At 34.6% G+C, this 12,323-nt stretch overlaps 1 protein-coding gene across 1 annotated transcript in view; it reads right to left on the bottom strand.

Moving 5' to 3' along the window:
- The window catches only part of LOC136154640 (probable ATP-dependent RNA helicase DDX4), a 77,966-nt gene that overhangs the window by 7,472 nt on the left and 58,171 nt on the right, over positions 1 to 12,323 (bottom strand). Inside the window, exons 16-19 of the mRNA XM_065916842.1 lie at positions 11,161 to 11,315; positions 8,583 to 8,712; positions 7,032 to 7,198; positions 2,648 to 2,793 (exon numbers count right to left, since the gene is read on the bottom strand). Coding sequence (XP_065772914.1) covers positions 2,648 to 2,793; positions 7,032 to 7,198; positions 8,583 to 8,712; positions 11,161 to 11,315 — 598 coding nt within the window. The remainder of the gene's footprint in view (positions 1 to 2,647; positions 2,794 to 7,031; positions 7,199 to 8,582; positions 8,713 to 11,160; positions 11,316 to 12,323) is intronic.

Raw genomic sequence — 12,323 nt, 5'->3', positions numbered from 1 at the left:
TGGACATGGAAGAACAGACTGGTTCCAAATAGGAAAAGGAGTATGTCATGACTGTCTACTGGCACCCTGCTTATTTAACTTATATGCAGAGTACATCATGAGAAACACTGGGCTGGAGGAAGCACAAGCTGGAATCAAGATTGCCAGGAGAAATATCAATAAACTTAGATATGCAGATGACACCACCCTTATGGCAGAAAATGAAGAAGAACTAAAGAGCCTCTTGCTGAAAGTGAAAGAGGAGAGTACAAAATTGGCTTAAAGCTCAACATCCAGAAAACTAAGATCATGGCATCTGGTCCCATCACTTCATGTCAAATAGATGGGGAAACAGAGGAAGTAGTGGCTGCTGACTTTATTTTTCTGGGCTCCAAAGTCACTGCAGATGGTGACTGCAGCCATGAAATTAAAAGACACTTACTCCTTGGAAGGAATGTTATGACCAACCTAGACAGCATATTAAAAAGCAAAGACATTACTTTGTCAACAAAGTCCGTCTAGTCAAGGCTGTGGTTTTTCCAGTGGTCGTGTATGGATGTCAGAGTTGGACTGTGAAGAAAGCTGAGCACCGAAGAATTGATGCTTTTGAACTGTGGTGTTGGAGAAGACTCTTGAGAGTCCCTTGGACTGCAAGGAGATCCAATCAGTCTATCCTAAAGGAGATCAGTCCTGGGTGTTCATTGGTAGGACTGATGTTGAAGGTGAAACTCCATTACTTTGGCCACCTGATGTGAAGAGTTGACTCATGTGAAAAGACCCTGATGCTGGGAGGGATGGGGGGCAGGAGGAGAAGGGATGACAGAGGATGAGATGGCTGGACGGCATCACCAAGTCGATGGACATGAGTTTGAGTAAACTCTGGGAGTTGGTGATGGACAGGGAGGCCTGGCGTGCTGCGGTTCATGGGGTCACAGAGTCGGACACGACTGAGCGACTGAAATGAACTGAACTGATACTACTATGAAATAATGAAACCTATACATTTTAAAAGCAGAAGAGGAAAGCTACCAGATTTAAGTTAATGATTAGAAAAAGAGATAAATTTATATGAATAAAATATGATATGCAGCATAACATTTCTATGCAAAATAAAAAGAAACCAAGAATAATAAATTATGAACTATAAAACATTTACCCTTTCAAATAATATAGAAGTATACCAATAGTGCTTACATGCTGACCTCAAAGGTTTCCCAAAGGGAAACCAGCACTTTTGAAACACTATCTTCAGCTGAATTATTCTCAAACTTCATTCCATAAATTCATATATAAAAAGTCTTCAGCACTTGTCTTCCCAGTGCACCAAAGTGCTTGGGGCTAGTGCAATGGGACCCAGAGGGATCGGGTGGAAAGGGAGGTGGAAGGGGGGATCAGGATGGGGAATACATGTAAATCCATGGCTGATTCATGTCAATGTATGGCAAAAACCACTGCAATACTGTAAAGTAATTAACCTCCAACTAATAAAGATAAATGAAAAAAAGGACTTAGGATAACTATACTACAAATGTGCTCTAACTTCACCAAAACCATGTATTACTTCTCTCCTGTTGCATTTGGAACTTCAATTTATACTGGGCAAGTTATCTGACATCTCTGTATTTCAGTGCCCACAATCTTAAAATGAGGATGACAAACCCCACCCTCAGAAGGTTGTTTTGTGGATTAAATGAGTGAACACATGTAAAACAATCAGAATAGTATATGGCACACAGCAAATATTATTTTGCATGCAACAGTACATGCTATGAAACATATCATGAAGTAAAACTAACAACATTTCTCAAACTCAAGATGAATATTTGTTTTTTAAAAGTTTTTTTTTTATATAAAACTCAGAAAAAACTGAAGACTAGAAGCCTTTTAAAAGCATTTCCAAATCAACTTTTTCTTATTGTTGGAAATTAGACAGCTTCTTGCCTTTTTATTCCCCATTCCTAACACTGACTTCAAACTGAAACAGACACTTAAAATGGAGGATGAGGAGAAAGGATCCATATAATACATTTAGCCTGTGAGGCAGCAAAAAATATTAAAATGGCCATATTATAAAATTTTATTTCTAGGCACAAACCAAAGCTATCTCAATCAAACAAAGAAATACAACTTTCCATTAAAACTGGCTTTTTTTCAAGGGAGGGATAGAGTTTCTCATTAACATTGTAAGGAATAGAATTAGACCTTTAAAGTCCCTTCTAGCTCCAAAATTCTTTGACTATATGAATACAGGAAGCCTTAGAGAGCAAAAACTGGGAATTAGAAAAACAGCAAAGATATTACTTTTAGTGGAGTAAATAGAGATTGATGTAAAGATACGTTACTAATCCTTTCTATTTTCTAAAACAAGAACATATATATTTCTGCTGGAATAGTTTTTGGTCAAGCACTGTTAAAGTCTCAAACTCCTCCTATCTTTTTTTAACACTTATAGAGGAGAAAGGACTATGCTGCTGCTGCTAAGTCACGTCAGTCGTGTCCAACTCTGTGTGATCCCATAGACGAATCAAATCATAATAAACAGCACTTTAGAGGAAGAGGAAACAGTGAAAACTTATTTAACGCATGCCAAATCATCTTAAAGTCATTTCTAAAAGTAATTTTTGTAAAAATCAAAATCATGACAAAAGATAATCAACATAAGATATACCTATGTTTTGTAGAATTCCAACAAGTTTTTCTCTTTTTGAGTACTGGCCAACTTGAAGAATGGTCTGCTGAACATCTGTACATGCGCCACCCACTTGTCCAACGGCAACAAACAAATAATTTGACTTTAAAAACTTCCCAGCCAACCTTGAAAGACAAAAGAGTATTCCTTAACTTATTCTCTTCTATTAATACTAATAATATTCACTGAATTTCTGCAAGTGTTACTTCAACATTTATAAGCCAGCTTATAACATTTATAAGCCAGATTACAACAGTCATAATAAGAGATGGTAGATATTACATCATCCAAGTATTACTTTCAAATATCATTGTAAAATGTTAGCATTTTTCAAAACATTTATTACAAATGAAAAAGTCTGTGTCAAACGATGGGTAAGTAATTTCAACTGGAAGCCCTGACCACACGAAACTATAGAAAATGTGTATACAACAATAATAAAAAGTATGCTAAACTATCAGACTACAACAAGCAGGAATTTTTTAATTAAAGATTAAAATGCAAACCTACAGCAAAAATTCTGTTCTTCATTCATCACCTTCATATATGTTATTTAAAAGAGCTGTTCCCTGAAAATATGAGCTGTTAAATTAGTATACTCCAAATGAACTATAATATTCTAAGCAAACCAGATCTTAAGTCAATACTTTTCACATCATGACACAGAAAATGATAATACCTGTAGAGCATAACTGGTGAAAAAACTGAGACCAGGTGAACAGACCAGGGGCTAGGCCACACCAAGCTGCAGATGCTCTCCCCAAAGTTTGAGGGTATCAGCATCCTGACACACACGACTCACGGATAATATATCATGAAGAAGCCCTGCTTTAGATCACAGCAACATGGGGTGGGGAGCAGCGGAATTGCCAATTACAGAGCAAGTTTGGGAGGAAAAAAGAGAGGTCATGGAGCAGTCCTCCTCTCTCCTACATAGCAATTTCTTACTTTCTAGTTATCTCCTAGCATATCAAGAAAATAGTTCAAACTCTGCAGATCTAGTATCTTAATAAATCACTGCTGCTTCTTTTTCATCTGCTCTCTTACCATAAAAGAAAAACTTCTTGTTCATACACTACTTCTAGAGTCAAGAACCCTTTCATCCAGGCACAAACCTTGAAATTATCTGAAATTCTTAATTATCAATCATCCTTTACACTCATTAAAATATATACTGAGTGCCTCATGTGAGGTATATGTGGTGTAAGGTATTGTGTGTATAAAGATGAATATGATGGTCTCTGCCTGTGTTGCTCATATCAAACAGCATAAATATAGCTATATGAAAGCAATTACTATAATTTAAAAATATTTTATTAAGTTTACTATTTACATATTTTAATTATTCAATGCTTTACTATAGTAAGTTAGTGCTACAATAGTTAACATTGATTGGACCTTACTATATTACAAGAAAACTGCAAAGTGTTTTAAATAGTTTCTTTCAAAAGACACAGGGTTCCTTTACAAGACGGGCAGGAAATGGATGAAATGATGTCTATTAATTCATGTCATGAATTAATGTCTATTGATTCATGTCAATGTATGGCAAAACCCACTACAATACTGTAAACTAATTAGCCTCCATCGAATAAAAATAAATGGAAAAAATTAAAAAAAGAAAAAAACCATTAAAAATAATTTAAAAAAATAAATCTTTTTTAAAGTTTTTTTTTTTTTTAAAGAGTCTTCAAGTTTAAAGCTTGATCTAAGGAAGCAGCAAGCAAGAACATGAAACAGGGATGACTAAGGAAAAGCCCTCTATGCAGAAGGAAAGAAGAAATAAGGATAAATAATGAAGAGGAACAGAATTTGGCTTGCGTAGCCAATAGGAAATACTCTAAATAAACCAGGAAAACATCATTCCAAGGAATAAAGTGGCAAATGAAGCAAAAATTGTCACATATAAAAGTATTTAAAAGCTGGTTAGTCTGTGGAAATGGAAAGACATGGGAGAATTTATTTTAAATAAATGACGATAGAGATCAGACTTAGTTTTGCTATTTTAACAGCCCAAAAGTCAAACTACAGACATATTAGAAAGCTACTATCAATGAGCAGAGGGGAACTGAAAAGGAACTAAAATAAGGTGGTAAACAGAGAAGAAACTAACAAATTTGCAATATTTTAGAGATCACTGCCAAGTTGAATACTTTTGAAGAGCGGAGATAAAGGAATATGAGGGAGGAATCAACATGCTTCAGATGACTTTGGTTTCGAAAGACCTCGACGCCAACAAGGAAAACTGGAAAGATAAAAAGAGGGAGTTGAAGAAGAGGTTCAATTTTGTACCTGATGAACATGAGTTACTGGTGATTCATCGAAGAGGAAAAATAATCCTGAAGAGTTAAATCTAAAAGTCTGAAGCCGAGGAGAGAGATTAAGCATACAGGTAATAATCAGGCTGTTTTTTTTAAAAAATACTAACTTATACAAGTTAGTACATTAACTTATACAAGTTTCTTCATGTATTTTGAATATTAATCCCTCATTGAACATATTGTTTACAAATATCTTCTCCTAATCAGTACACTGTCTTTGGGTTTCTTCATGATTTCTTTCATAGCGTAAGACGAACAACCCAAGTTTTTTAAATGGGCAGAGGTCCTGAATAGACATTTTCCCAAATAAGACATACAGATGGCCAATACGCATGTGAAAAAATGCTCAATAACACTAATCATCAGGGAAATGCAAATCAAAAACTACAATGAGATATCACCGCACACCTGTCAGAATGGCTATTATCATAAAGACAAGAAATAACGAGGGTTGGCAAGATGTGGAGAAAAGAGAATCCACATGCACTGATGGTGGGCGCGTAAACTGGTACAGCCGCTATAGAAAACAGAATGGGCATTTTTCAAAAAATTCAAAATACAACTACCTTAGGAAGCAATTCCACAACTGAGTAGCTATCTGAAGAAAATGAAATCACTAAAATGAAAAGATACATGTTTCCCAATGTTTATAGCAGCATTATTTACAATAAACAAGATATGAAAACAACTTAAGTGTCCATCAACAGATGAATGGATAAAGAAGAAGTGGTACACACACACACAATGGAATATTACTCAGCCATAGAAAATAATGAAAATTTTGCCATCTTCAATAACATGGATGAACCCAGAGGTTAATTATACTTAGTAAAATATGTCAGAAAAAAGCAAATACTGTATGGTTTCACTTGGAAGTGGAATCTAAAAAATAAAACGAAGGAACAAACATAACAAAACAAACAGACTCAGATACTGAGAATAAACCAATGGTCACCAAAAGGGAGGGGGCCAGGAGAGTAGTAAAAGAGGTGAAAAGGATTGAGTTACAAACTATGAGGCATAAAATAAGTTACAAAGACAGAATGTACAGCATAAGGAACATACTTAACATTTTATAACTTTGTATGGAATATATTTTATAAAATATTAAATTACTAAGTTGTACACTTGAAACTAATATAATATTGTAAATCAACTATACTTCAATCAAAAATTACAGGTATAAGTTTGGGAGTGCATACAGGTAGAAATGCAAGCCAAGGATATGGATGCCACAATGGTTCAGGGAATATGCAGAATGTGAAAAATGGACTTCAGATGGAATAATAGGCAATTTATAACATTTAAAAGCAGATAGTAAAGCAATCATTCAGTAGGAACCAAAGATCTTTATGGAGCATGTGGGTCTGGGAACCAAGGGATACAAGCTAGAGTGGCCCATTTACCATCACTCCCAGTGACCCACATGGGAGATTGTGCTCACTGCACCAACTATAAGTATTGGAGGTCTTGGTTCCCAAAGAGAGAACAGTTCCACCAGAGAAAACAGGGGTTTTACTGAACTGTATAAGCTAGACCTGCTGTATGGGTACTTCAGGTTCCCTCTTGCTAAGGGATTAGCAGGCAGAAAGAAGAGTCACCATTCTCGCAGGAATATGTCATGCGAACCTCAGAACTCACAGACCACACAGTGTATATATGATATTCAGATATCTGTCAACAATTAGTACATACATTTTCTAACACAAGTTCAATTCCCCCAAACTCTATAATTTGGGGTCAAAGAGGGGGCACCACCATAAAAATAATTTCATTTAGTAAGCACTTACTAAATCCTAGCGAGGTGCTACGTGCTCTCATTTTCTCACTCACACAACCACATACACTAATAACATGTGATGCTAATGCAAAGCCAGGGATTAAGGTAAGAAACAATGAAAAATATAGTGAACTTTTTAGAAATACTTTTACTTTTAAACTATCCATGTTATAATCTCTCAAGAATAAGATATTCACATTGTTTCTCCTGCTGTAAAACCATTTTAGTACACAGCAGCTACTTCTAAGAAGAAAAAATTTACCTTTGAATTTCTTCTGGAAAAGTTGCACTGAACATAAGGGTCTGACGCTGTTCCTTTGACGGCATTCCTGGGCAGGAAATTAACTTTTTCATCTCTGGTCCAAAACCCATATCCAGCATGTGATCAGCTTCATCCAAGACTAAGTATTTGACTTGTCTGAGACCAATCTTTTAGGATATTTTCAAGGGTTAGAGCAGAGAGTGCATACTAGTTAGTACAGTAGTTGATATATTCAATGAAAATATTCTCATCAAGTCTAACTATTAATATATTCTCAAAGATGAAGATTAGAAATCAATGCATACAATGATGAGACCACTGTTATGGTTAGCTAATAGTATTAGCGTTCATTTCATTTCTCAATTTTGTCTTATAAAACATTTCATAAAACTGAAAGAAACCAAAACATTTAGATCAGTATTACACAATAGACCTTTCTGTAATCACTTAAATATTCTATATCTTCAGTATTAGCCAGTAGCCATATGCAGCTATTAAGCACTTGAAATGAAGTTAGTGTGCCTGAAGAACGAACTTTTAATTTTATATCAGTTAAAATGTAAATATCCACACGTAGCTAGTGACTACTGTATTGGACAGCACATATCTAGATTATATCATCTGATAAAGTCAGGCTATTTAATGTAAGAAAGAAAATTTCTTAATAGCATGACATTATCAAGTGGCCTATAACTGACAAATTTATTTCTAACTCCTTTAAACCCTTAATAAATCCCCAATTCTCTAACCACTCAGCAACAAATGGAAAACTTTTCTTACCTATCATGAATATTTAGTGCTAAAAACAGAAGCACATATTTGCAAAAATAAAACAAGTGATTTTGTTACCCTATGGAAGATGGGAAACAAGGTGGGAAATCAAGGTGAATTTCTCTGGATACTCTTAATAAGTACCCTAAGAAAAATTCCTTTCTGCAGAAAGAGCATATTTTTAATAATCCCTTTAAAGAACAGCCTTAAAAAGCAAAGCAGGGTCATGAAAGTGAACTGAAAATACTGATACAGTGATGTAATAATGTGGTATGTGAAAACGGAAAATAAATAGCCCTCAAATCGCTCTCCAAAGACAGAAACTTAACAATCCTGATAATATCACTCTCACACTTAAAACAGGAGAAAAAATTACTGATACCACAAAGGTTTTCTTCCAGGAAAAAAAAAAAAAAAATGATTTCCTCAAGACATATACGAAACTAGCAAAAAGCATTGACTTCATTTTTCTCCCAGTAGAGTGGGTCTAGGATATGGATTCTGGATTCAGATCCAGATTCTAACCCTATCACTTACTAGAGCTAACTTAGAGATTAAAATAAATTACATAATCTCACTAAAAGTTTGTTTTCCCAAGTATAAAATGGAAAATACTATTTACCTATTTGTATTAAAAGAAAGCATTCAGGGAACCAGATGGGAGCCTAACATACAAATGGTGCTGTAATGAACATACATGTCTTTACACAAGTTCCTCTCTTTCCCAAACAAAACAATTACTAATCAATCTCACAATCCTGTTATCCCTCTAGAGCCTACCTTTTCTTTGCCTATGATATCCATCAGTCTCCCAGGAGTAGCACATAATATATTACAGCCTTGTACTATTTGTCGAATTGAATGCCTCAACGGGGTTCCCCCATATGTGACAACTGCTCTTATGCAAGTCCTATTGACAATAAAAATAAATGTCATTTTCTAGTTGCTTGAAAATTAGTCATTTGTTTTTAATGAGATGTAAAATGAAATCCATGAAGAAAAAGCTAATACATTCAACATTCTTTTACAATTCTTCCCAGAATGTTGAAAAGCTGAGGGAAAAAGTATTTGCAACCTGCCTGACAGAGCTCTTCAAAAACAATGATAAACACAACCAACACCCATACAACAGGCCAACAATATGACAGTATGAACAAATGTTCATTAAAAATACAGACGGTTTTTAAACACTTTAAGCTCAATATTACTTTTTAAAGCAATAATGCAAAACAAATGAAGTCTAACAAAATTTTCCCTCAAGTGTGATAATGTCATGTCAGCCAGTGTAGGGAAACTGGCACTCAGGGGGATAAACTGATATAATCTCTTTCACAATTTTAGTCTCTATTAAAATTTTAAAACTTATTCTTCCCAATAAATTAAGGAATTTTCCCTTCAGATACATCCCCACAAAGGGGTAAAGATGACTGTGTAATATATTCACTGCTAACATGATTTTTAGTATCAAAAGACTGAAAATTATCTAACAAGAAAAAACAGAATTATAGGCCTTCCGTACAAAGAACACTGAGCATCTATAAAGATGAGTACAGTTCTATAGTAAGTGTTAGCTCCAACATATACCATTTTTTTTAAAGGATGGCAACCAAGCTTAGTATGCTAGGATCTCTTGAGAGGAGGATTAAAGTGCATACATGTGCACCAGCTCTTTCTATACTATTTCACATAAAACCATAATAGTGTGTAAACTCTGAAGAGGAGGATTAAAGATAGACAGTTAGACACTTCTCAGTTTTTTGCCACAAAAATGTTCCAACAAATATCCACACACTAATACACATTTTGTGCATACATATTATCTGAAATATTATTGTTTTTTTTTTTAAAAAAGAAAACTTTTATCTTTTACTTGATTTAAAAGCTCGAAGAGCAACACAGTACATGGGGGTCAGTAAGAAATAAACACTGGTATAAGCAATGAACATCTACTTCTTACAAAAAAAGATCTGTCAAGCTTGACATTAAAAGAATTTTAATAATTTTAGTTTTTTCTCCTCTAATTTCAAACAAACTGATTTATACAAAATAAAAGCTGAAGGTTCTAGATAGAAAGCTCTAAAGAACTGTACAGAAAAAGACTAATATACCAACAGATAAATGGGTAGACAACAAATGGATAATTCACAGGGAAAATGTACAAAGCATTCAAAAAGTAGTTCAACCTCTCAATAACCAAATAAATGAAAACATGAAGATAGCTGTAGTGATTTTAAAATATGTACACAAATTCTTCAATACACCTTCCTTTAAATATAGATCCTAACTCCCTCCTCCAAAGATGTGTGCAAGGCTGGCTTCATAGGTATAGAACCTGTGCAGTAATACAGAGTCCTATGCTTAAAAAAGACCTGAACTTGGTTTAATATTCTATTTGCTGCTTTAAAATTCATCCTAATTTTTTAACAAAGGACCTTGTACTTTCATTTTGGGCTAGTTCTCACAAATTATATAGCCAGTCCTGAGGATGAGCTAGATTTAGTGACCTGTTTAGTAAGGAACAGAGTACAGCAAAAGTGACTGCAACTGTCTTACAAAAGTCACAGAAACCTCCTCCTTGCTCTTTCTCACTGACCCTTCAATCTAATGAAGCCAGCTGTCATTTCCTAGAGACAACCATTCTTACAGAGAGATCCAATAAAGCCAGATGACTATAATTCTGGATGACATCTTGTCTGCAACCTCTTGAGATGCCAAGCCAGAAACACCCAGCTAAACCGTTCCTCAATTCCTAACCCTCAGAAACTGTAAATAATATGTATTGTTTTGAGCAACTAGGTTTTAAGGTGAGCAGCAACAGATAACTAATCCAACACCAAATAGTGGCAAAGTGTACAGTGAAGCTGGCATTTTCAAATACTGCTGGTAGAATGCAAGCTTTAAAATAACTTCATATTTTTAACAGTAAATCTATAGAAACAACTTAAATCTCCCAAATAGAGAAATAAAATACAAACACATGGACAATCTTACAGTGATTAAAAATTAGGTCTGATTGTTAAATAAGCAGTTATCCATTTTATGAAGTTACGGGTTAAAGGAGAGAAAATTATTAGGAACACCATAAACTCATGTTTAAACATATACTTAAAAACTACCAGAAAACACATGAATATGTACACTGTCTTATTGTTCTACTTCTATCACCATCCGATTTTTAATAAGCATTTAAAAAAATAGATTCTATAAACAAGATTATGAAAAAGTCAACTTCAGTCAGGTAACACCACATTAAATTATATGACTGCATTCTTTTTCATGTACTGAGTTCCTCCCAAAATAAATACAATAATTCTCTAAAGAAAAACTTGTTTGTGAGTGGCATTCCAGATGTACTTACCCAAAAGAAAATTTTCTGGCTTCCGAATAGATCTGACTGATCAACTCTCGAGTTGGTGCTACAATAATACACTCTGGTTCCTGCAGTTCTTTAGAATGACTGGCAGTTGTTCCATCACGCATCATATGAGCCAAAATTGGCAAGAGAAAAGCTGCCTAGAAGTTAAATTGCATAACTTACAAATTTATAGGGAATCATCCTTTTCCCTATGGCAACCTATTCCTCATGTCTTTATATCCCTTAGCTTCTTCTTTCATCTTTTTGATAAATTTAAAATGCGAAAGGGAAATAATATTTATTTCAATGAGTATCTAACATTTTGGTCATCATTCTCATATTATACAATATAAGATGTTTGATAAAGTTAATCTATCTTATGAAACTATCTTTTGTGTTTTTTAAAAAACAAACACAACCAAAGATTCTACATAAACAAACATTAACTTATTTTGAGAGGTAAATGAGGAATGTAGCATTTAGTATAAATGATTCCTTTTGAGGTAGAAATAAAATCAGAATGCATGACAAAAGTGGTCCACAAGAGCAAAAATTGGGAAAGCATTCATTTGACTCACTAAACATATCACCCTCATAAACGTTACATATGGCAAGAGAAACATGGTGCTACAGTTTTCTTATTAAATAAGACACTAAAATCTACCTCCAAAACCACATTTAAGTCACACATTAGCTGCTATATTGTACAGCTTATTTTCACTTATTTTCCTTTCAACTCTACTATGGAGAATTTTCAAGACTAATATAGTATGAAGCAAGACTATGATCCTGGAAATGACAGTCTTTAATGCTCATCTCATGGAACCCTATTTAATTCACAAATCTCACAGTTTAGTCCTAAGACCAACTGGGTCCCATCAGAGTTCTTTTAGAATTAGCATAGCCAGAGGTCACTTCGTACTAAGGACCAGGTACAGTACATAGACAACAACAGTACATACAGCTATTTCTCATTCTCTTGACTCCAAAACTGTATCAGCTATTACACTGTTGTTGTTAGTGGCCAACTCGTGTCCAACTCTTTTTGACCCCATGGACTGCAGTACATCAGGTTGCTTTACTATCTCTCGGGGTTTGCTCAGACTCATGTCCATTGAGTTGGTGATGCCATCCAACCATCTCATCCTCTGTCGTCCCCTTCTCCT

The sequence above is a fragment of the Muntiacus reevesi genome, chromosome X (genome assembly GCF_963930625.1).
Source record: "Muntiacus reevesi chromosome X, mMunRee1.1, whole genome shotgun sequence".
NCBI classification, from domain to species: Eukaryota; Metazoa; Chordata; class Mammalia; order Artiodactyla; family Cervidae; genus Muntiacus; species Muntiacus reevesi.
The sequence above is the reverse complement of the archived record's forward strand: the minus strand, read 5'-3'. Positions and strand labels throughout refer to the sequence as shown.